Genomic DNA, 26,874 nt, shown 5'->3' on the forward strand with positions numbered 1-26,874 from the left:
GTGAAATTTTGGTACATTAATAAAATCAGGCAAACATGCAAGCATTATGTTGTCCAGGTGCCGCATGTCAGTTTCAGGGAGTTCCATGCCTGTTGCACTTGGTCGGTCAATACAGGGAAGTTAGTGCTGGTTGTGGGTGACGCTGGAATTTTCGTCCGATGATGGCCCGTATGTGCTCGACTGGAGACAGATCTGATGATGGAGTAGGCCAAGGCAACATGGCGACACTCTGTAGAAAATAGAGCATGGTGGGGTACAACACCAGTATGTGAGCGTACGTTGTCCCGTGGGAAAGCACCCTTAGTATACTGTTCATGAATGGCCGTGTGGGGCCAGTCATCTTGAGACCGTGTGTACTCGTGACTACCACTGCCACCAATTATGTACAAAGGCTACATTCCTGCTAAGTCTTTCTACAGTATGGCACAGGGAGCCCCCAACTTACCGTAGCCCTATTACACGACCTCGTTCAAACTTACTGAGGTGATGATAGTACCGTCTTTGTCGCCTTAAATGTATTCTTTACTAACATCAGCGTCCAATCTCAAAGGTAACTAACGCTGACGAGCGTTACAACACGTCGTCACCAGATTTACGTACTGATTTTCAGTCAGGGTGCGTGGGATAACTACGAGAGTTCTCCTGGTGTCATACGAAATCGTACCCGAGACCATAACTGCAGCTGTAGGTCCTACATCTACATCTACATTTATACTCCGCAAGACACCCAACGGTGTGTGGCGTAGATAACTTTACGTATCACTGTCATTACCTCCATTTCCTGTTACAGTCGCGTATGGTTCGCGGGAAGAACGACTGCCGGAAAGCCTCCGTGTGCGCTCGAATCTCTCTAATTTTACATTCGTGATCTCCACGGGAGGTATAAGTAGGGGGAAGTAATATATTCGACACCTCATCCAGAAACGCACCCTCTCGAAACCTGGACACCAAGCTACACCGCGATGCAGAGCGCCTCTCTTGCAGAGTCTGCCACTTTGAGTTTGCTAAACATCTCCGTAACGCTATCACGCTTACCAAATAACCCTGTGACGAAACGCGCCGCTCTTCTTTGGATCTTCTCTATCTCCTACGTCAACCCGATCTGGTACGGATCCCACACTGATGAGCAATACTCAAGTATAGATCGAACGAGTGTTTTGTAAGCCACCTCCTTTGTTGGTGGACTACATTTTCTAAGGACTCTCCCAATGAATCTCAACCTGGTACCCGCCTTACCAACAATTAATTTTATATGATCATTCCACTTCAAATCGTTCCGCACGCATACTCCCAGATATTTTACAGAAGTAACTGCTACCAGTGTTCCAGTGTCTAACACACAGACAGGTTGGTTGCAGGCCCTCAACTGGTCTCCTGACCAACATATGGTCACCACCAACACCGAAGCAGAACGGGTTTCTTCAGAAAACATAACAGAGCCGCACCCTGCCCTCCAACGAGATCTGATTGGCACTACTGAAGTCGCAATTGACGGTGATCTGAGTTCACTGGAATCGACGTTACAGGGCGTCTGGCTTGAAGCTAACCTTGAAGTAACCGGTTTTTAACAGTTCTTTGTGTCACGGTGGTGCCAACTGCCGCTGAAATTGTCGCTGCAGATGCAGTACGACGCGCCAGAGGCATATACCGAGCACGGCGGTCTTCCTTTTTTATATCATTTTACTGCTCAAAAGAAGAGTTAATGTTTTCAAGCTGGTAATATTATACTCGTTGTTACTGAACTAGAGTGTGTAATGTCTCTGTTTGTATGTCTGTGAAGAGCACTATCGGCGTCGACGATCCCCACACCGTACGCAATTTCGTACACGTAGACAAGTTACTCTCGTGGTGGAGAAGCTGCTGCCGAGTCCGACGTTTGCCTGTAAAATTCTTGAAATGTAAGAGAAAGAAATCTTCTATAGGATCTTTTCGAATTGGAACGCTGCCATTCGCATTTGGTCATTCGATGATTGTCTGCAAGTGAAATGAGTTATTTTTAACAGAGAAAACTTTCTCTTTGCTTTGACCGTGTAATAGAAGCAGGTTCTAATGCAAACATAGACCACCAAACGTTCGTAGTCCTATACAACCTTGCAGTACATAATAGTTCTTCACAGAATCCTTTGATAAAAATTAAATACGCGCAGTTACCTTTAAAATGCAACTGACTGTATTTTGGCCGGTACTAAACTACACATTGACATTACATACTGCTTGTGAATCTCAAAAACACAAATTATATAACATGGCGGCTAAGAATGTCTGTTTCATTGTACACACTTCCGACACGTCCTCTCGTTATCGTGTCTCATAACAAAGTCCAGTCACATTCCGATTTTCTTAGTTTTCTCCACACGTCATGGAGCAATCGCGCAAGTGAAACGCACCACCTCGCGATATATATTCACTTCAAACCGAAAACAATAGGAAGGCCGTTGAACCGATCACTTCCTTCGGCCAGAACGGACCAAGTGGTATTACACCGCCCTGGTGCCACCAGTGTGGCTGTCTGGAGCCCGGTCATCTTGAGAGTGTACATACTCGTGAACAGATCACTTCCATCGGCCAGCACGGACCAAGCGGTATTACACCCCCCTGGTGCCACCAATGTGGCTGCATGGAGCCCGGTCATCTTGAGTCTGTACGTACTCATGAACCGATCACTACCTTGGGCCAGCATGGACCAAGCGATATTACACCCCCCTGGTGCCACCAATGTGGCTGTATGGAGCCCGATCATCTTGAGAGCGTGTGTACTCGTGAACCGATCACTTCCTTCAGCCAGCACGGACCAAGCGGTATTGCACCCCCCTGGTGCCACCAATGTGGCTGGATGGAGCCCGGTCATCTTGAGACCGTTTGTACTCATGAACCGATCACTTCCTTCGGCCAGCACGGACCAAGCGGTATTACACCCCCCTTGTGCCACCAATGTGGCTGTATGGAGCCCGGTCATGTTGGGAGTGTACGTACTCGTAAAGAGATCACTTCCTTCGGTCAGCACTGACCAAGTGGTATTACACACCCTCCCACCCCCACCCCGGTGCCACCAATATGGCTGTATGGAGCCCGGTCATCTTGAGAGTGTACGTACTCATGAACAGACCACTTCCTTCGGCCAGCACGGACCAAGCGGTATTACACCCCTATGGTGCCACCAATGTGGCTGTATGGAGCCCGGTCATCTTGAGACCGTATGCACTCGTGAACCGATCACTTCCTTCGGCCAGCACGGACCAAGCAGTATTACACTCCCCCTGGTGCCACCAATGTGGCTGTATGGATCCCGGTCATCTTGAGAGCTTACGTACTCATGAACCGATCACTTCCTTCGGCCAGCACAGACCAAGCAGTATTACACCCCCCCTGGTGCCTTCAATTTGGCTGTATGGAGCCCGGTCATCTTGAGACCGTACGTACTCGTGAACCGATCACTTCCTTCGGCCAGCACGGACCAAGCGGTATTACACCCCCCTGGTGCCACCAATGTGGCTGTATGGAGCCCGGTCTCTTGAGAACATACGTACTCGTGAACCGATCACTTCCTTCGGCCAGCACGGACCAAGCGGTATTGCACCGCCCAGGTGCCACCAATGTGGCTGTATGCAGCCCGGTCATCTTGAGACTGTACGTACTCGTGAACAGATCACTTCCTTCGGCCAGCACGGACCAAGCCTTATTACACCCCTCTGGTGCCACCAATGTGGCTGTATGGAGCCCGGTCATCTTGAGACCGTTTGTACTCATGAACCGATCACTTCCTTTGGCTAGCACGGACCAAGCAGTATTACACTCCCCCTGGTGCCACCAATGTGGCTGTATGGATCCCGGTCATCTTGAGAGCTTACGTACTTATGAACCGATCACTTCCTTTGGCCAGCACAGACCAAGCAGTATTACACCCCCCCTGGTGCCTTCAATTTGGCTGTATGGAGCCCGGTCATCTTGAGACCGTACGTACTCGTGAACAGATCACTTCCTTCGGCCAGCACGGACCAAGCCTTATTACACCCCTCTGGTGCCACCAATGTGGCTGTATGGAGCCCGGTCATCTTGAGACCGTTTGTACTCATGAACCGATCACTTCCTTTGGCTAGCACGGACCAAGCAATATTACACCCCCCTGGTGCCATCAATGTGGCTGTATGGATCCCGGTCATCTTGAGAGCGTACGTACTCGTGAACCGATCACTTCCTTCGGCCAGCACAGACGAAGCGGTATTACACCCCCCTGGTGCCACCAATGTGGCTGTATGGAGCCTGGTCATCTTGAGTCCGTACGTACTCGTGAACAGTTCACTTCCTTCGGCCAGCACGGACCAAGTGGTATTACACCCCCCTGGTGCCACCAATGTGGCTGTATGGAGCCTGGTCATCTTGAGACCGTACATACTCGTGACCATCGCTGCCAGAAATCATGCGTAGTGGCTACATTCTTGCAAAGTCTTTCTGCAGTATCGCAGAAGCTGCGTCCAGCTTATCGTATCACTATTGCATGACCTCGCTCAAACTCGTAGAGGCGCTGATAATTCTTTGTCTCCTTAAAGGTATTCTTGACCAACATCAACTCTCTACTTCCAATCTGAAAGGTAACTAATGCGCATGACCGTTACTGCATGTATTTAAAGTGAGCCTGATTTTCGGACTCATAGTGGAGCTACTAGCGCCACTATTTCACGACTGAAATTTGGATAGTCATGATTTTTCAGATGTAAAAACGCGCTTAGCAACATTCGTTTTACTGTTGCACAACTCCTTCTTGGTGTTTTGATTTTTTTCCGTCAGTGTATTATATTTATGTACGTGATGACAAAAATTCAGAGTGTTCGGATACATTTGAACGTGATCCAAATTTACACAATTTACATGAAACTGGAATATTTTTATAAATAATACAAGATGTGTGGATACAGGTGTGTGTGTGTGTGTGTGTGTGTGTGTGTGTGTGTGTGTGTGTGTGTGTATTTTTGGTAAATAATGTGGATATAGAACTGTGTGTGTGTGTGTGTGTGTGTGTGTGTGTGTGTGTGTGTGTGTGTTTGATAAATATTTGAAATAAAATTTAATTTTATCCATATTTTGCAGCTTAAAACGTGACTGTATTCAAAACATTGGAGGTATGAATTAAACATGCTCCGTTTAGGGCCATCTACACAAAGTAAACTCCCTTGATTTAGAAGAAAACACCGTCAAGAATGAGATAGATACAGTAAAGAGCACTGCCATAAGTAATGGCTACACAGCTAAACAACAGACAATTTAAGTAGACAAATACACAAAAGCAAGACAACGAATGGACGCACTGTGAAAGAAGAGAAAATATTCGCCAGTATCCCATACCTGGGCCCAATATCACAAAAAATCGCCAGCCTTTTCAGAAAAACCAATGTAACAGTTGCATTCTGAATCAATAATAAGTTAGGAAACTTACTCATCCATAATGTAAAATCAAATACTCAAACATACACAACAGCGGAGTGTACGAAGTATCATGCCCCAGCTGTCCTGCCTACTATGTAGGGAAAACAGGCAGACTTCAAGATCCGTTTTCAAGAACGTGTAAATGCTTTCATGCTCAAGAATTTCGAAAAATCAGTCATTGCACAATATATGTTGGAAACGAAACATGTCATCAACAGTCTAGAAAACAATTTGGTAATACTAAATAACGAAGCCAATGGTAAGACCCTAAGTCTGTTAGAACAATTGGAGATATACGTCCACAAAATCAAAAAACCAGAATCTATGTTAAATGAACAAACAGATTTCGCAAGCCATAGTTATTTCAGTACCCCCCCCCCCCCCCCCCCCATGAACCATGGACCTTGCCGCTGGTGGGGAGGCTTGCGTGCCTTAGCGATACAGATGGCCGTACCGTAGGTGCAACCACAACGGAGGGGTATCTGTTGAGAGGCCAGACAAACATGTGGTTCCTGAAGAGGGGCAGCAGCCTTTTCAGTAGTTGCAGGGGCAACAGTCTGGATGATTGACTGATCTGGCCTTGTAACATTAACCAAAACGGCCTTGATGTGCTGGTACTGCGAACGGTTGAAAGCAAGGGGAAACTACAGCCGTAATTTTTCCCGAGGAAATGCAGCTCTACTGTATGATTAAAGGATGATGGCGTCCTCTTGGGTAAAATATTCCGGAGGTAAAATAGTCCCCCATTCGGATCTCCGGGCGGGGACTACTCAGGAGGACGTCGTTATCAGGAGAAAGAAAACTGGCGTTCTACGGATCGGAGCGTGGAATGTCAGATCCCTTAATCGGGCAGGTAGGTTAGAAAATTTAAAAAGGGAAATGGATAGGTTAAAGTTAGATATAGTGGGAATTAGTGAAGTTCGGTGGCAGGAGGAACAAGACTTTTGGTCAGGTGATTACAGGGTTATAAATACAAAATCAAATAGGGGTAATGCAGGAGTAGGTTTAATAATGAAGAAAAAAATAGGAGTGCGGGTTAGCTACTACAAACAGCATAGTGAACGCATTATTGTGGACAAGATAGACACAAAGCCCATGCCTACTACAGTAGTACAAGTTTATATGCCAACTACCTCTGCAGATGATGAAGAAATAGATGAAATGTATGACGAGATAAAAGAAATTATTCAGGTAGTGAAAGGAGACGAAAATTTAATAGTCATGGGTGACTGGAATTCGTCAGTAGGAAAAGGGAGAGAAGGAAACATAGTAGGTGAATATGGATTGGGGGGAAGGAATGAAAGAGGAAGCCGCCTTGTAGAATTTTGCACAGAGCATAACTTAATCATAGCCAACACTTGGTTCAAGAATCATAAAAGAAGGTTGTATACCTGGAAGAATCCTGGAGATACTAGTAGGTATCAGATAGATTATATAATGGTAAGACAGAGATTTAGGAACCAGGTTTTAAATTGTAAGCCATTTCCTGGGGCAGATGTGGATTCTGACCACAATCTATTGGTTATGAACTGCAGATTGAAACTGAAGAAACTGCAAAAAGGTGGGAATTTAAGGAGATGGGACCTGGATAAACTGAAAGAACCAGAGGTTGTAGAGAGTTTCAGGAAGAGCATAAGGGAACAATTGACAGGAATGGGGGAAAGAAATACAGTAGAAGAAGAATGGGTAGCTCTGAGGGATGAAGTAGTGAAGGCAGCAGAGGATCAAGTAGGTAAAAAGACGAGGGCTAGTAGAAATCCTTGGGTAACAGAAGAAATATTGAATTTAATTGATGAAAGGAGAAAATACAAAAATGCAGTAAATGAAGCAGGCAAAAAGGAATACAAACGTCTCAAAAATGATATCGACAGGAAGTGCAAAATGGCTAAGCAGGGATGGCTAGAGGACAAATGTAAGGATGTAGAGGCTCGTCTCACTAGGGGTAAGATAGATACTGCCTACAGGAAAATTAAAGAGACCTTTGGATAGAAGAGAACCACTTGTATGAATATCAAGAGCTCAGATGGCAACCCAGTTCTAAGCAAAGAAGGGAAGGCAGAAAGGTGGAAGGAGTATATAGAGGGTTTATACAAGGGCGATGTACTTGAGGACAATATTATGGAAATGGAAGAGGATGTAGATGAAAACGAAATGGGAGATAAGATACTGCGTGAAGAGTTTGACAGAGCACTGAAAGACCTGAGTCGAAACAAGGCCCCGGGAGTAGACAACATTCCATTTGAACTACTGATGGCCTCGGGAGAGCCAGTCATGACAAAACTCTACCATCTGGTGAGCACGATGTATGAGACAGGCGAAATACCCTCAGACTTCAAGAAGAATATAATAATTCCAATCCCAAAGAAAGCAGGTGTTGACAGATGTGAAAATTACCGAACTATCAGTTTAATAAGTCACAGCTGCAAAATACTAACGCGAATTCTTTACAGACGAATGGAAAAACTGGTAGAAGCCGACCTCGGGGAAGATCAGTTTGGATTCCGTAGAAATGTTGGAACACGTGAGGCAATACTGACCTTACGACTTATCTTAGAAGAAAGATTAAGAAAAGGCAAACCTACGTTTCTAGCATTTGTAGACTTAGAGAAAGCTTTTGACAATGTTAACTGGAATACTCTCTTTCAAATTCTAAAGGTGGCAGGGGTAAAATACAGGGAGCGAAAGGCTATTTACAGTTTGTACAGAAACCAGATGGCAGTTATAAGAGTCGAGGGGCATGAAAGGGAAGCAGCGGTTGGGAAGGGAGTGAGACAGGGTTGTAGCCTCTCCCCAATGTTATTCAATCTGTATATTGAGCAAGCAGTAAAGGAAACAAAAGAAAAATTCGGAGTAGGTATTAAAATTCATGGAGAAGAAGTAAAAACTTTGAGGTTCGCCGATGACATTGTAATTCTGTCAGAGACAGCAAAGGACTTGGAAGAGCAGTTGAACGGAATGGACAGTGTCTTGAAAAGAGGATATAAGATGAACATCAACAATAGCAAAACGAGGATAATGGAATGTAGTCAAATTAAGTCGGGTGATGCTGAGGGAATTAGATTAGGAAATGAGACACTTAAAGTAGTAAAGGAGTTTTGCTATTTAGGGAGTAAAATAACCGATGATGGTCGAAGTAGAGAAGATATAAAATGTAGACTGGCAATGGCAAGGAAAGCGTTTCTCAAGAAGAGGAATTTGTTAACATCGAGTATAGATTTAAGTGTCAGGAAGTCGTTTCTGAAAGTATTTGTATGGAGTGTAGCCCTGTATGGAAGTGAAACATGGACGATAACTAGTTTGGACAAGAAGAGAATAGAAGCTTTCGAAATGTGGTGCTACAGAAGAATGCTGAAGATAAGGTGGGTAGATCACGTAACTAATAAGGAGGTATTGAATAGGATCGGGGAGAAGAGAAGTTTGTGGCACAACTTGACTAGATGAAGGGATCGGTTGGTAGGACATGTTTTGAGGCATCAGGGGATCACAAATTTAGCATTGGAGGGCAGTGTGGAGGGTAAAAATCGTAGAGGGAGACCAAGAGATGAATACACTAAGCAGATTCAGAAGGATGTAGGTTGCAGTAGATACTGGGAGATGAAGAAGCTTGCACAGGATAGAGTAGCATGGAGAGCTGCATCAAACCAGTCTCAGGACTGAAGACCACAACAACAACAGTTATTTCAGTAATTTTAAAGACCTATTCTAAAGTTATTTCCTGCATATGTCAATTGCTTAATAGTTATATCTTTAGCACTATGAATAAATTCATCTTTGACAACATCATGTACAAAAACATCTGTGAAGTGTTTATAAACATGTGTACGAATATGCCTCTTGGATGAAGTGAAATGTACTAAAACGACGGAGAAAAGAATGTTTGCCGGTGCTAAAACGTTAAATATGCTTTCCTTAGATAATGTGGTAAGTTTACGCTGTTCGTTTTCCACTATTTTGCACATATTTTCCGCGTTCGAATTATGAAATTCATAACATAACATTAAACTTTTTCGTGACAGGAATATGCATTTCACCTCATTCAAGAGAAGAAATAAAACATGTATTAAAACAAATTACACCTGACGATGGACCCAAGGGTCCGAAATATCGTGTAGTTAATAAAACATGAAAAAGTGGTAACTGAAGGCGTTGTTTAGTTCTTATCCTCAATATTTGAAATCGTTTGGATGATTTTGAACATTGCCAAGATGGCAGCTATGGGGTACATTGTGATTGGTTGTTTCGTTTTAATGTCTTGCAAATTAATGGGCCGCGATTGAGAGATCTAAATATGTGTGTGTGTGTGTGTGTCAGAGTGAGGGATACAAATACTACCACTGGCATACAGGCAACCAGACGTGCAAAGTCGCCACAGCCGCACTACTTACAAAGCAAACATTTTCGTTACTTTAACTGAAAAATGTTTCTTTGTTGCTGTTACAGACAAATCTGCCGGTGCCGTGGAAGAGTATTTTGCTGACCCCAGCCATCTGGGCTCTCATTGCAGTCATGGTCACTTCCGACATGAGTTTCTACTTGTTGATAACGTCGATACCGCTGTACCTGGCCCAAGTCTTGCATTACGACATCCGAAGCGTTAGTGTCACACACTATTTTTGCCATAGCTCACAAAGTAAGCTATAGTAATAAAGATTCAATGCCAGGGCGTTTCACCCTCTTAAAAAAAGTTTGCTGTGAGATTTATAAACAAAACTAACGGTATTAGAATCCAGCAAGAAATGCTAGAAGTCTGAATTAATTGTTTAGTTGAGATGTGAACTAATAGCACTAACATATAGTGTGATCAGTATTTGCGGTGAAAAAGAAAGAACTCGGTTTCTGTCTGGAGGCACACGACCAGCAAACAAGTTTTTCTACGCAGAATTATACCAATTTACCCGTTTTAAAGTCAGAATACAAGAAGTGGGTGCGTAGCGTGTAAGAAACAAGAAAAGATAGATGAGGGGGATAACGCAGAATCATAAAATAATGTTTATTATTTTAAATGGCTTTTATTAATCTCAGTATATTAAGTATGTCACATATTGCGTAATCTAACTGTCCTACAGTAGGTATTATTTTTTAGTCTAACTTTTAGAGAAAGTAATGAAAATAACAGTTGATCTAGAATTATTACTGTTGTTATATATTTAAAGAATAATTGGAAGTATTACTATGTGATTTAATGTATTTAGAGTTTGAACTGTGGCGTCCAACGAAAGCAGAAATACACATCAAATGTGAAAAAAAGCTCAATACAATGGACAAGAAGAAAATTACGGTAACACTAAGAAAATCACAACTGTACAAGGAATACAGTGATGAAACTGAACTAAATACTTCAGTGAAGTTAGTTATTTCCAGTTACGTACATCATATTCTCTATAAAAAGCTATGGTTTGGAACGTGTCTTTAGACCAACTGATTGCAGAGACAATTGGAAAATACTGATGACCCAAAATATATTGAGACCACGTGCTTAATAGCGTGTTGATTCACCCTGTGCAACGGAGCGGCAGGCACTCGACAAGTGCTTAGCAGGTTCTCGATAGTGCCAGATGCCTATGCACACGTAACACGATTCCTGTAAATTACGGGCTGGTGGTTTGTGGGTGCAGAGCTGGTACCTTATTGCTCGTAAATGTGATACATCGGGTTTATTTGGTGACCAAGACAGTTCAGTTGAGTTCAATTCAATTAAATTTGTTGGTACGAATTTTAGACCTGTTATCTGGGAACTAAATAGGTTCTACCTATTAAGTTATCATACTGACAGACAATGCTTTATATTATGTACACAACAATACGTTATTTTAACAGCAACAATTGGTAATATTAACGTAGAACTAAAACATAAAATTGAGAATAAGAATATTTAAAAAGTAACATAAAATAAAAGGAATTAGCTCTAGAGAACACGTTCCAGCTCTTTTTACTAGATATTTTACTTGCAGCCTCGATGTAACTCAAGTTTGGTCGACAAAGAACAAACACACCTCTAAACCTATTGTTGCTACACTATTCTACATCGCTCAACTGTTATGTGGATACCTCGGCATCCTCGAGTCTATAGACGCCTATGTGGGTGACCATAGCATTCGTTCTTTGTTTCTTTTTTTAAATATTTCTTATGTATGGGGTGATACAGGTGCACCTACCGATAGGTTTTATGTAACCCACCATCCTTTCCAAAATCACTCACAATATTTTCATATTCTCTCACTCACTACGTGCAAACTATTAATCCTACGGAGAAACAGGAACTTTTTTTAGGAAATTTAATGTAGTTTTATTTTGTGCTATGTTACATTTTCGCTGGAGCTCATGGTTTTCGAGCTACTCAATAAAAACGCATTTGAAGCTCACTTTCGTACAGTTTCTTCAATAATTCGAAAACTTCGCATCCCAGTACCAAATTTAACTGCATGTTAAAATGTCCTTTTCATTTGTTTCGTAGCAATAACGTTGTGAGAGGAAAAATATGAAAATCTCGCGCCTGGTATTTGAAAGCAATGCGTATTCCACGAAACCCATGGGTAGGGTGTGTGTGCATGTGTGTCTTTATATATAGTTTCTCTTAATTAAATTTGCATGTGTCTGTCATTATATATAATGGAGGAAACGCTTCTCCCGTGATCTATTGACGTTATTTTGATATTCAGAGCGTCCAAATCGATCTTACAGACTTGGAAGTCAAGTAGTATATTCTACGTACAATCACATCAACTGCAGTCCACATGTTTTTGTCACAATTAGTTTGCACATGGTAGTCTAATTGTCTGCAGTCTATCTGTACCTGAAAATGAGGGCAACTGAAAACGATATGATCAGCGGAACTTTCCTCTTCACAGTCACAGATTGGTGCGCTACCATATCCTACTCGGTGCAAATGTTCAGGATATGGACCGTGACCTGTAACCAGGAGTACTATGCCTCGAGTAGGGGCAATGTCGCGCAGTTTGAGACTGTTCCGATGTCTGAAAGTATACTATAAACATACTTTGCAGTGCTTCTGGTGTCTCATTCACACTACCATTCATCTAACCTCCAGGCTCATAAATGTCTTTCATCAGTATATGATCTCAGACACATATCTAGAGAATCACAAGTAAAACCCTCAACAGGCGTAACATCAAGACATCAACGTGAGTTCGCAATCATTCTCCTCAGACTACTGTGGCACCATTGTGGCCTTGTGTCACGTTATAAAAAATCGTTCAAATGGCGCTGAGCACTAACATCTGAGGTCATCAGTCCCCTAGAACTACTTAAACCTAACTAACCTAAGGACAGCACATACATCCATGCCCGAGGCAGGATTCGAACCTGCGACCGTAGCAGCCACTTGGTTCCGAACTGAAGCTCCTAGAATCGCTCGGTCACCGCGGCCGGCGTCACGTTATCCTGCTGGAAGATGTCACCGCTGTCGGGGAAGAAATCAAGCGTGAAGGGATTCAAGTTCAAGTAGTTCATGACTGCCATGGTGCCGTTGAAAACTACCACGGATCCCAAGACGACCAAGTGAATGTCCGCCATAGCACAGTTCTGCCCCAACGGCCTGCGTCTGGGGTTTCGAGCAGTCGATCGCGTGGACGATGGCATATCTGGACACGATCATCGTCGTTATATAACAAGAAATGCGATTCGTCCGATCAGGGAACGAGTTTCTATTGATCCACAGTGCAATTTAGATGATCCTGCACCCGTTGCAACAGCAACCGACGACGTCATTGGGGTCAACAAGGGAACAGGAAGGGGCTGTTTGCTGTAGAGTCCCTTGTTTAACAACGAGTGCTAGCGTGCTCTGAATCACTTGCACTTTCTCACCGTGTAACTATTCGATGTGAAGCGTCAGTCATGAGTTGCTTGATGTGGCAGCAACAGTTGCAGTTGCAATAGCAGTAACAGCTACAGCAGCAGCAGCAGCAGCAGGAAAGGCAGTAGTAATTAAAACACCAACAGCAGAATAGCTACTGGAAAACGTACAAATGAGAGCTGGGAGATTTATTTACGTCGTTTTGTTCTTCACTGCAAGGCAAATTCAATAAATGGCACTGAACGTCAGCGAGCGCTTTCACTGTCTTCTAGTAACAAACTGTATCCGCTCCCGGACCCAGTGTCTGGAGCTTTTATGATATTTGTGGTATGCTAACTGACTATTACGGTCAGAAAACGTATGTATTTGCAAATAAGCTCAAATTTAATGAATGGGTTAAGGCACGTAAGCAATAGAGCTTAGCTTTCAGTGATGACTTAAAGGGCTCAATATACGAGTGTGTTTCTTCCTGTAAACCATGTGGTGCGTTGAATACAGTCATTAATCCGTGATGTTATTATACATATATCTCCTGTTAGAGAAGTTAATGTGATGGTTGTGGATTCATTTGGTCCAAACATGAGCGATGTGCAAAAAATTGCCAAGTCTCACTAAGTAACAGGATCAACGCGAGCTACGTCTTATGATATTTCTGGTATCGACTTTCTTCGTAGTGTCAGTCGCTGTTGTGTTCTGCAATCAGCTGACAACAACCAATTAACTTCTCACCTTCTGATTTAACGAGCACCGATCGTCCGGTAGTCTGGAGGTGTGGAATTCAGTAGTAAGTGCAGTAGCTAGCCATCCACTGCCCTCATCACTGATAATCACGCGCAAACAGCAATGCTTTGTTCACTGTCTCTGTTCCCAAAGCGAGCGGAAGTCCACCAAAAGTTTCCTCCACGTTGTCGTCTACGGGTACCAGGAAACAGAGAACATCCATATAACGTCCAAATTGTGGCTCAAGGCGCCGACGAAGTCACTGCCGACCGAGGCCCGCGATAAAGACAGGCCGTGGCGTTGTAAGTAAGCTGTTTATTATTTTAAACATAGCTGCGTAACAGCAACGGTTCCACGTAATTAGATTAAAAACAGCCGACCAGTTGCAAAGGATAAAGTAATCTTTACCTAGGTTTCGATAGATTTAAACCTATCTTCTTCAGAAGGCGGCAGTAAAAATGGCAATGACGTATCACTCCATGTTAATGTAATACTGCAGCCTTCTGAAGAAGATAGGTTTAAATCTATCGAAACCTAGGTAAAGATTACTTTATCCTTTGCAACTGGTCGGCTGTTTTTAATCTAATTAAGCTGTTTAGGTTTTATGTTGGTAACGCTCTCTCTCTATTAAAATCGCTGATTGCGCTGTGTGCAGTCCGTGGCTGGTTGCACTCATTGTTGGAAGGTAATCGCCAGTCGTGTTGGGCAGTTGGAAGTTAGTCACCAGCAGTGATTGAAGTACTGTTGGGCAGTTGGAGATGAAACATCCCCTTTGAATGTAAAGAATGACTGTGCTGGTAAAACTTCTACGTTACTTGATTTTCAAACTCCAGAGTGAAACTGAACGCACTGAGACTGATTTCTCTTTGCTTATTCAGTTCATTTCTAAACTAACACACAATATTTTAGCGCAACGCAATCTGACCTTTAATAATCCCTACAAAAGAATAGCCCTGACTAACAATAACCTATGCTCTTCATGAATCATTTACTTCACAAAAATCTTCGTTACTCGAACTAATGCAATACAGCGAGCGCCAATACTGCCAGCTAAATAAAAGATTCTAACTACTGAAGGCACTAACTACTGATAGGCATATAGTCAGCAAATGAAAGATTTTGATAGAAAACAGACAATGTATTTCCCTTAATAGTGTTCAAAAGTCATTATATATATTACTGACATCCCATTTAACAAATTTCTTTTTCTGACAAACACACGTCCAGATCGTCCACTCGTATTAACATCTCAGAACTCTGGCATCTCTCTCCCCACATGGACCACTGCTGGCGGCTCACCTCCAACAGCCAAACGCTACGGGCTGTTCACATCCAACTGCACAACACTACAGTGGCGAATACTTTTTACTTTTTTTATCAACCCAAAATGGCTGCCACTGATTACGATCTAAAATAATGTGCGTTTACCTTCGTTTATTAGCAGAGATTGAGTCCTTCCTCTTACTGACGAACAGAAAAAGTCCGCAGCTCGTGGTCGTGCGGTAGCGTTCTCGCTTCCTGAGCCCGGGTTCCCGGGTTCGATTCCCGGCGGGGTCAGGGATTTTCTCTGCCTCGTGATGACTGGGTGTTGTGTGACGTCCTTAGGTTAGTTAGGTTTAAGTAGTTCTAAGTTCTAGGGGACTGATGACCATAGATGTTAAGTTCCATAGTGCTCAGAGCCATTTGAACAGAAAAAGCATCTTATAACCTATAAATACATGACGGTAGGCACAGGCTCTACGCTGGGCTACCGCTTCACCTTTTCTCTTAGCCTTGAAAGGAAACGAAAACATAAAAGCAAGAAATGCAAAAGGTACATCACACCTGCCCATAATGATCCAAATGATGTCAATCGGGGATGGGATCCGGCGACCTTGCTGACCAAGATACGGTTTGGCAAGCACGAAGACAAGACGTACAAACTCATCTCGTGTGCGGGAGTGCATTATCTTCTTGAAACATAAGCACGAAATGGCTTGCCATGAAGACAAACAAAACGCGGCGTAGAAATTCATCGACGTGCCGCTGTACAGTAAGGGTGTTGCGGATGATAACCAAAGAAGCCCTGCTATGAAAAGAAATGGCACCCCCAACCATGACTGCTGGCTGTCAGGCCGGTTGGCAGGCGGCAGTCAGTATGGTATCCCACCGCTGTCCAGGGCGTCTCCAGACACGTCTCCGGCCTGGGATCTCTTCGACTGGAGTAGAATTGTCTTCAGGGACGAGTCAGGCTTCGAACTGAGTCCCGATGACCAGCGGAGGCATGTCTGTCTTGCTCAATTTGTGAAGCTCTTTCTCTTACATAAATCATCCAACTTTTTTGAAATTGTTTTCATTTGTTTTTCTGTACATGTTCATCACATCTACCGATATACAACCCATTCGGATAATTCATGCATTGTGTGTTTTTTTTGTCCAAGGGTGTACGTTAATTTACTGATTTTTTTATTTTCTCAGAGTTTACAGTAGTTCTTGTGGCAAAACTAGTTGAATGTTAAAGTTTCTGCTGGTGTTTATGACTTTTGGTGTTAAACTATAGGGTGGAGCAAATAAAAGACATGAATGTGTGCAGATAACCACACCCCTTGACGTGCACACCACGCGTAGGCCTCCCACGCGATCCACATCGGTTCAGAACGTTGCGCTGGCCGTGTCAGTGTGAGTGGAGCAGTGGAAAGTGGGCGATGGTACTCACAGCGGAGCAGCGGGTGTTCGATGTGGAAAGTTACGTGACAACAAAGTAGTGGAAATGGTGTGGTCAGTCGTTTTCTGAGAAGAGTAACGATATCAAAGTGCCAGCAAATAATGCCATGCAACGCTTAGTCCGAAAATGGTGACAGACAGGACCTGTTTTGAATAAGTCAAAAAATATTTCGAAACGTGCTCGCACACCAGAAAATGTGCTTGCAGTTCACCAGAAAATGCTTCAGACTTCTACCAAATGAACAGGACTTTTGTTGCAAGAGACCGGCATATAACGTCCGTCACACGGATGAATGTTCCACCTGGGCCTGCACATGCATTCCTACCGATTATACGTTGTTCATGCACTAAAATCCGCAGATGCTCCTCAACGCCTTCAGTTTTGTAAGCGGCTATTCGCTGAGATAACAACGAATAGCTTGGGCATGGATCTGGTCTTTGTCTGATGAAGTCTGGTTTCACCTGAGTGGTTATGTCAACTCACAGAATCACAGGTTCTGCACCGCGGAGAATCCGCACAAATTCCACGAAACGCCATCGCGTAATCAGAAGGTTGGGACTCAGTGTGCAGCGTCTGCACACCGCATTATTGGTCAGTCCGCCCCTGGTAGCTGAGTGGTCAGCGCAACGGAATGTCATACCTAACGGCCCGGGTTGGTTTCCCGACTGGGTCGGAGATTTTCTCCGCTCAGGGACTGGGTGTTGCGTTGTCCTTATCATCATCATTTCATCACCATCGACACGCAAGTCGCCGAAGTGGCGTCAACTCTAAAGACTTGCACCAGGCGAACGGTCTATCCGCCGGGAGGCCCCAGCCAGACGGCATTTCCATTTCCATTATTGGTCCCACCTTCTTTCATCAGAATCTTCGGCGTGTTACGGTTCCAACATTTTGAAACCATTTGTGGCAGCATTAACGGAAGAGAAAAAGATCTACAGTTACTTTCAACAAGCTCATACAGGCGGCCGAGCACTGGACCACGTGTACACAGTCTTCTTGCCTGACAGGGTTGTTAGCAGAGCCAGTCAGGTCGCGGCCATAGCTGGCCACCCAGGTCACCTGATCTGTCAGTGTGCGATTACTTTTGCGGGGTGCCCTCAAGTCTAAGGTGTATCGTAACAACACTCATAGTCTTCAAGAACTGCAGTAGAGCATTTCGGATGAGATTGCAACAATTCCAGCAGTCCAGCTTCGATCCGCCTTCAGCAACTTGCTGACCACAGTCTACGTTTGCTATAGTCAGTTTACTACTATATTTACTTTCTTCTGCTGTGTTTCTTTGTACCATGGAGCTCTGTCCTCCAGACCACTTTTATTTGGTCCACTCTATAAATTCATAGTAGATGGTATAGTTTAACTGTACAAAACTGGATGAGCTTTGTTTTCTTTTAGCTTAAATCTAGTCCACTTACGATAAATAATTTAATATACCTAACGGAGTGCTTCCTTAACGGCTTGACAATAATGCTTTCATCATCTACAGAAAGGCCTAACTTTTCCTCCTGATTCAAGTAAATCGGTAGATCATCACCACAGAAGAGGGAAAGTAATGGGTCTATGATCGGACGCTGCAGAACGGTTATAGTGATTTCTCCCCATCAGGAGGATGTACGACCCCTGTTTATATTATTCAGATATTCTAGTGTAACTTCCTGCTTAGTGTTTGTTAAACAAGTACTATACCATATACAAATAAAAAGTTAATTTCGCTGATATATTGACACAGTAAAATGCCTTTGATAAATCCCAAAATACTCCAAATGGTGATATAATTTGATAATTTTGCTATGTGCTGAGTGAAGGTCTAACCAGCTTTCACAGAACAGCATCCTTTTTGAAATCCAAACTGTGATTAACTAAGTGCCCCATTAGCACTCAGTTGGGTGACAGCCCTCGAGTACATCACCTTCTCAAAAATTTTGAGAACTGACTTAACAAGTAGGACAGGCCGGTAGCTACATCTGTAAAATCGTCTTCTTTATAGAGAGACCTGAAAATGGAATATTTCAATCAGCCTTTAAAACACACTGAACTAATGATGACTGAGAGCATAACAAATTATAGGGCCACAACTTCGTAGTGTGTTCCTCTATACAAACTTTTAAAGATCGAGGTGATCTTTCTGTGATGTTAATGTATGATAAAAATATCATGTCACTGCATTTCCTCCGTGCTGATTTTTCAGTGTATTGGTTTGCGTGCACAGTTTCACAGTATTAGCTCACTGAGATTTATGCCATAGAAGAAGTGTTTATTTTCTCCCAGCTGTGTGTTAAAATTTAAGAGATTTTGCAAAATAACAAAATAGTATAAGTAATTTCTTATTGTATGTAAAACAAAAGTTAACTAATGTTATTACATTAATTATTCACAACTAAATTGTTATCGGATTTAAATCAGAAAGGTTCTCCATTAGACAGCACTAGGCTACATTTTAAACAATTCCCTACATTTCGTTGTTGATTGTGGATAGAGAGAATGACTACTGATTTCATAAAGCTTCGTACTGCACAACATGAAAAGGAAAACAAGGTTATTTGCCCTGAATTACGGAAGCGCAATCAGTGCAAAACACCATTCACGTATTTAAACACTTCGACCAAATTGTCAGAGTATATAAAGCATATACTGCTGTCTGATGATCAATACTTCTGACTAAAAGGAAATTATCATCATAACTCTCTCACTATAAATACGTTGCAAATTATTTTGTGTGTGACTTTTTTTTTTTTTTTTTAACAGAATGGAATCATATCGGCCATTCCCCACATCACTGGTACAGTTGGAAGTTTGGCATTTGTATGGTTTACTAACTTCCTGCTCCAAAAGGAATTTGTATCCAGAATCTGGACTTTTCGCATAATAAATGCGCTGGGTAAGTTCTGTGTAACTAAAAAACAGAATATCTCTATAATATTTTTATTGCGATGTTCAGAGCTGTAAAGGAGTATGGACAAGATATTAGCAATGCTGTTTTTTTTCGTAATTTTGTTCCTAGCTATCCTGGATCTATCAATGTATAGCAACACTCAATTAGTGACAACCAACACTTAGCACGTAGCTCTCCATTTCGTCGTGATGATGGGGCCCTGAAAGCCCCACCCATCACCATTGAGACACAAGTGGACTGAAGGTACAAGTCTACACCTTCGTCTACAACTGCGCCTATACTCTACAAGCGACCTTACGGTGTATGTCTGGGGGAGGGGGGGGGGTACTTTTTCTACTCCTGTCGCTTCTTCTCTGTCTTGTTCAAATCGCGAATTCGAGCTAGAACAACGATAGTAGATAAGCCCCCGTAAAGCTCGACTGTCTCTAATTTTACTTTCATAGTTTTTCGCGGGACATACATAGGAAAAAGCAGTATATTGGTTCACTGCTAGGGACATACGTTCCCGGAATTTCAATAGTGAAGTACAACATGGTGTACGAATCCTCTCTTCTGGTGCCTGGGGCTGGAATTGTATGAGCAACTGCGTGACGCTTTAGCGCCCGCTAAGCGGATTTGTGCCGAAAAGCACTGCTCTTCTTTGAATCTTTTCCGCATCCTCTATCAGTCCTCTCACACTGACTAGCAGTACTGAAGCACAGGTCTAAATAGGTTTTTGTAAGCTAACTCCTACGTGGAATGACTACACTTCCTCAGCAATCTTCCGGTCAATCACATCTAATATCTACCTTTCCTACTGTTAGCTTTAACTCGTTGTTCTACTTTAAATAGCTCAAAACGCATACTCCCAGATAGTTAAGGAATGTGTCTGATTCTAGTGATCGTTCAGAAATCGTGCAATCAGAAAATAATGGGTCTTTCCGTCTATTTACGCGCAATTTACATTTATTTGTGCTGTGGGTCACATGCTGATCTCTGCACCAAACGTCGTTCCACTTCATATCTTCCGATATTTCGCTACAATTCTGTAGTGATGCAACATCACTGTACCTCACAGCATCATTCACGAACGACCCCACTGAGTTTCCAACGTTATCCGCTAGATACTGAAGGCTGAAAAGAACCATATATGACCCATCTGGCGTATGATGGACATCTTTAGACGTGAAGATAAGTTCTGGTGTAAATCAAGGAAATGTCGCAAGAAAATTATTTTCACAATATATATATTGAGGCAGCTAAGGCAGGCCATCTTAAGTACATCCAGAATGAATAAATACATCGATGTGCGGTTTTCGCCAAGTTATAGAGGACAATAAGGAGAAATAGTATCAGTATAACAGCGCCGCAAAACCACTGTCCGGCCATCAGGAGAAGAGGTTCCACGAACGTCTGCCCTATTATACCAAATGAAAGCTAACACCCAACTCACGCATGGTTCTTGTGTTGACCTGTACGTTTGAAGTCCATCAGCCCGTGTTCTGCTGTCTTAGCAGTCAGATGACTTGCTCGCAAAGTTGGTGAGACATTCACAATGTATACGACAGTAGAAAAAGTGAATATCGTTTGTGGCGAATGTCGCCAAAGTGTTAGAGCAGCGGCGCGATTGTATGCTGAAGAGTATCCAGGTCGTGCCATATGTTCACGGTCTGTCTTTGCAGATATTATAAAAAAAGTTCTAGAAACTGGGAGTGTGGAGAATAAAATACGACAAGGAAAGAGAACAAGTGATGAACGAGCAGTAGTAACACACAGTGCAAATGCCACTAAGAGGCATCTCGAAAGTAGGGATCAACCAAACGAGTGTTCTGCAAACACTATATTCCATCGCATGTCAGCCACTTCACATCACACTTCGCTGCATCTGCAGCTCCATGGCAATCTCTTCCAAAATTGCTTATAGCTCCCCGAATGTGATCAGAGTAAAGTGCAAAGTGATGCTCCATATCTATGTAAAATTTTGTTTAAGGAAGAAGCATCTCTCACAAGCCATAGGCAACATGTACTAATCGTCAGTTGAAAATCCACGCTGACTCAAAGAAGTCTATAAAAACAACGTTCTTGGTCTATCAGTGCTTGGTGCGAGTTTTTCAAGACCCGCACAACTGATCCCTGTTTTATTGCTGGCGATCTAAATAGACGCAAGTATCTGAAGTTCGTAAGATATGCTGCTGCTGCAGTTACTGGAAGACCTCTCATTCGTCATAAGGCAATCACTGTGGTACCAAGAGATGACGAATGACCCTCCCATTTCGCGCATGTGCTGACAGACCCTCTTAAGAAAACATTTGGAGAATATTGGATCTGTCCGCTCAGAAAACGCAAAATGGTCTTCATACTCACCAGACTTAACACTTATATACTCTGAACTATGGCTAAAATTAAAACAAGAGGTCTATTAGGAAACAGCGACAACTCCCGAAGGCATGAAATGCCTTACAACGCACGCTTGTGCTAACGTTGACTCCAGATCAAAATCAACAAGGAGTATTATTTCTCTAGAATCGCTTTATAGCTTGTAGCAATGCTCAACATTTTGAGCATTTGGTATGTCAGCCCTGATAATAAACAGATGAACCATACCTGAGTTTCCTACTTGCGTGTATTTGGCATGACAGGGCATATGTTTGTGGAACCTCTTCTTCTGACGGCGGGACATTGGTTTGCGGCCCTGTTGTCTCATTACTATTTGACCAACTCTCACTCATGTTATGTCGTTGAAGTCCACTTAGAAGCTTCTTTCAGCTACCACAGAAAAAAATCATATAGTTCAATTGGAGGAAAGTGAAGTCGGTGTCGTAATTAGGCGACTACAAACGATAAAAATTACTAGCAAACACCAGGAAATTCGCCATGCTCTCCTCTGTAACTTGGCGAAAACCGCATCGCGATATATTTATTCATTCTGGACATATTTCTGATGGCCTGTCTCAGCTGCCTCACCCTGTATACAGGGTGAACCGAAATTCGCGCACTCGAGGTTCGCAGCGCGACTCTTCACATGCCACACAAAATGTCTGTCACAAAATTTCGTCCGGTGGGTACATCCGGCAGAAATAGGACGTTAAAGAGTGGCAATCTGGCAGCACTGTAACCACAAGTATAGTAACTAGCTGTGTCCACACGTGAGCTTGTGCTGTACAGTTGGTGCTGTGGGTAGCGTTTTGGGTTAGTGTGCAGGTGGTCGAGGATTCGACCCTGGGTTCAAAATATGTTTTTTATTTGGTAAATGTAGTCCGAGTGGTATGGTATCTGACATCTTAATCGTCAACAGCGATTGCAGCGGGTCCTCTGGAAAACATTTGCACTTAAATACGACAGTCGTAGAAATGGGACATTGGTCACCTTTGAAAGATGCCCTTTCCACGTAGTGGGCTCGTATTTATTCGTACCACTTCCTCTAGTAGAAGCGAAACCTGTTTTCTTTCTAGCCTCCTCTAATGGTCACGTAGATTAGTACCAGTTATTATTCTTGCCTCGTTCAGGTCCATTACGTTTCGTTAGGAGCTTACGTTACCAGTAGGACTAGCAACGTGCTTTGCGAATAATGACCAAACTCGGTTACTATTTGTATGTGTTATCACCACGGCCCCATTAATTGTTACAGTTGTCTATTTCTTATTTGTCTAACCACGTATTTGTTGTGTTCAGCATTACAAAATGTTGTAAATTTAGGGTACATATGACATAAGAAACGATTTATATTGCTAAAATGTCAAAATGAAATTGTTGTTGTTGTGGTCTTCAGTACTGAGACTGGTTTGATGCAGCACTCCATGCTACTCTATCCTGTGCAAGTTTCTTCATCTCCCAGTACTTACTGCATCCTACATCCGTCTGAATCTGCTTAGTGTATTCATCTCTTGGTCTCCCTCTATGATTTTTACCCTCTACGCTGCCCTCCAATGCTAAATTTGTGATCCCTTGATGCCTCAGAACATGCCCTACCAACCGATCCCTTCTTCTAGTCAAGTTGTGCCACAAACTTCTCTTCTCCCCAAGCCTATTCAATACCTCCTCATTAGTTGTGTGATCTACCCATCTAATCTTCAGCATTCTTCTGTAGTAGTACATTTCAAAAGCTTCTGTTCTCTTCTTGTCCAAACTATTTATCGTCCATGTTTCACTTCCGTACATGGCTACACTCCATACAAACACTTTCAGAAATGACTTCCTGACAGATTTATACTCGATGTTTACAAATTTCTCTTCTTCAAAAATGCTTTCCTTGCCATTGCCAGTCTACATTTTATACCCTCTCTACTTCGACCATCATCAATTATTTTGCTCCCCAAATAGCAAAACTCCTTTACTACTTTAAGTGTCTCATTTCCTAATCTAATTCCCTCAGCATCACCCGACTTAATTCGACTACATTCCATTACCCTCGTTTTCCTTTTGTTGATGTTCATCTTGTATCCTCCTTTCAAGACACTGTCCATTCCGTTCAACTGCTCTTCCAAGTCCTTTGCTGTCTCTGACAGAATTACAATGTCATCGGCGAACCTCAAAGTTTTTATTTCTTCTCCATGGATTATAATACCTGCTCCAAATTTTGCTTTTGTTTCCTTTACTGCTTGCTCAACATACAGATTGAATAACACCGGGGAGAGGCTACAACCGTGTCCCACTCCCTTCCCAACCACTGCTTCTCTTTCATGCCCCTCGACACTGATAACAGCCACCTAGTTTCTGTACAAGTTGTAAATAGCTTTTTGCTCCCTGTATTTTACCCCTGCCACCTATAGAATTTGAAAGAGAGTATTCTAGTCAACATTGTCAAAAGCTTTCTCTAAGTCTACAAATGCTAGAAACGTAGGTCTGCCTTTCCTTAATCTTTCTTCTAAAATAAGTCGTAAGGTCAGTATTGCCTCGCGTGTCCCAACATTTCTACGGAATCCAAACTGATCTTCCCCGGGGTCGGCTTCTACCAGTTTTTCCATTGAGGAAGCAGAATGAAACTAGCAAATAAAAAACATGCACCCTCACCCAGGGTTGACCCCTCGATCTCCTGTATGCTAGCCCAAAACTCCATCCACTGCGCCAACTGTGCAGCACGATTGAACTGTGCAGTCAGAGGTAGTTAGCGTACGTGTTGCTACAGTGTTGCCAGATTGCCACTCTTTAACTTCCTTTTTCTGCCCCATATACTCGCCAGACGAGGTTCCGCGACAGACTTTTTTTATCGCTGGCATGTGAGGGGTCGCGGTGCGAAGCCCGAGTGCGCGAATTTCGCTTCACCCTGTATATTGTGAAAAGCAATTATCCCACGACTCCCCCTAGAGTTACCTCTGGAGTTATCTTCACGTCTGAGTTGCCTCATTTACCAAATAGACCGTATATGATTTATTTCAGGCACATTTGCCAATTCCGGTGTAGAAATTTTCACTAACGTTGTTTTATACCATAACATAATATAGCATTTACTTCTTCACGAAAGGGACTACCAGAAGAGTTGCTTCCCTCTTTGCCAGGTACCCTGGTGCCCGGAGCGGCGCTGGTCGTGGTGGCGTTGGTGGGCTGCGACGCCGCCACCGTCATCGCGATGCTGGCACTCAGCGGATTCTGCGCCGCTGACTGCACGAGTTCCTACCTCAACATGCAGATAATAGCACCCAACTACGCGGGCACCATCGTTGGCATCATCAACATGTTCGCCAACCTGACGGGCATCGCAGTCCCTTACATCGTCGGCGCCTTCACCAACGTCAACGTAAGTCGTTAGTCTGCACAGTCTTTGGACTAGACTGAAGGCAAAGCTAAATAATATCAGGTATCATGCACTTTTCTGTGGCTTAGGGTTGGGGGGTGGGGGGGGGGTGGAGGGTTTAGGAAGGTTAGAGTCGTGTTTATGAGAGATGGAGCACGATCTCGGATTGAACAAGTGTGAATTTGGAATCGGCCGTGTTCTCTTCAAAGAATGCCATCATCTGCCAGTGATCCTGGTTTGCTGGCTCCGTTGCGAATGTATTGCGACTGACGCCGTAGTAACTTACGTTATTTATACAGAGTCTATCACAATAGTTAATACAAGCACGGGGGAAGCTACATGATCATAACACAAGCAAAACGGTTCCAGTAAAAGTAAATCAGCAAAAGATCTGTTTATGAGATAATCGCGAATGTGTGGTTACCAGCCACGAGTGCCTTCAGTGACTTCAGTAGTTAGTACAGACGTATTCTAAATCCAAACTCGATTCGGCACCCATCTGGGCTCAAATTTCACCAATGGCCTACCGCATCAAAAAATGCAATAGTGAGTCAACTTGCTACAAGATACGGTTTTCTGTACGCTCGAACCTGTTTGTTGTGTACGTCTTCATTCACAACGGTAAGGAAAGGTGGGCTAGAGAGCGGTGCAGCAACTGTCGTCGTAGCAAAGCTCGATAGAATTCATTAGTGAACCAGATAGAAGATTTAATTAACTTGTATTTCTCCAAGCACACGAAGATTCATTACAAATAATGCAGCAAGAAACAGAGGGCAGCAATGTCGATGTCAACAAGCATGAGGCTCCCTGAAGCTGATGGTGTTGGATCTGTGTGTACGTGGCGTTTGCTTGGCTTCATGTAGCAAAGAGGCTCCAAGTGCGAGTCGGCTGAGGGGCTGCTGCTGGCCGTCCTATATCGCGGCAGCATAGGGCACTCATTGTATGGGGCCACTAGATGCGCAGTTCAGTAGGCATGCAGCACTGGGTCCACTAAATTTGACGCGACGGCTATTGGTGTATAACGGAAACTTGCAATTGCGTTGCCAACTTTGCGACGCCCATGCGTGGTATCAATACGTGATACCAAACTCTTGAAGGAGGTGTTTGTCGTGTCGTTCTTGCCTTTGAATGCAATACTGCACTTGTGTCTCTGCAGCGAGTTACGAATTCATTCAAACACCCCACAGGTCATTTTGTAAACCTTGACGAGACTACAGTTCACTGCAGAAGTTCTTCAGATTTATCGTTCTTCAACTTTATCGTTCTGTCTGAGATGACCCCAGACAAAAAAATCCAGAGTATTGAGGCCGAGGTACAGACCCTCCACGACTCATCCATTCTAGTACTTTGTGTGTCATCGAACATTTCACAAAATGTGCCAGTGCCTATCACGCATCTACCACATTAACCAACCAAATGCCAAGTAGAGGGGCAGTCAGAGAAAGAGCCAAGAGCCAAAATAGCTAACTCAGCTTCTATCAGCAGTTTTTTAGCATGTGGCAAGGTCATACATGGCAGGGAGAGGATGGGAGGTATAGGGGGAAGAGGGAGGTTGAATCAAGCAACTTTCCACCTCTCATCCCCACCCCCACCACCCCATTTCGTTCTCATGGAAT

The 26,874-nt window shown here is 43.3% G+C and overlaps 1 protein-coding gene across 1 annotated transcript in view; it reads left to right on the forward strand.

Annotated features, from left to right (window-relative positions):
* LOC126175625 (sialin-like) overlaps nucleotides 1-26,874 on the forward strand; it is a 122,613-nt gene that overhangs the window by 77,889 nt on the left and 17,850 nt on the right. The window contains exons 6-8 of the mRNA XM_049922509.1: nucleotides 9,862-10,014; nucleotides 19,401-19,533; nucleotides 25,023-25,261. Coding sequence (XP_049778466.1) covers nucleotides 9,862-10,014; nucleotides 19,401-19,533; nucleotides 25,023-25,261 — 525 coding nt within the window. The remainder of the gene's footprint in view (nucleotides 1-9,861; nucleotides 10,015-19,400; nucleotides 19,534-25,022; nucleotides 25,262-26,874) is intronic.

Source organism: Schistocerca cancellata, chromosome 3 (genome assembly GCF_023864275.1).
Source record: "Schistocerca cancellata isolate TAMUIC-IGC-003103 chromosome 3, iqSchCanc2.1, whole genome shotgun sequence".
In the NCBI taxonomy this organism is placed as follows: domain Eukaryota; kingdom Metazoa; phylum Arthropoda; class Insecta; order Orthoptera; family Acrididae; genus Schistocerca; species Schistocerca cancellata.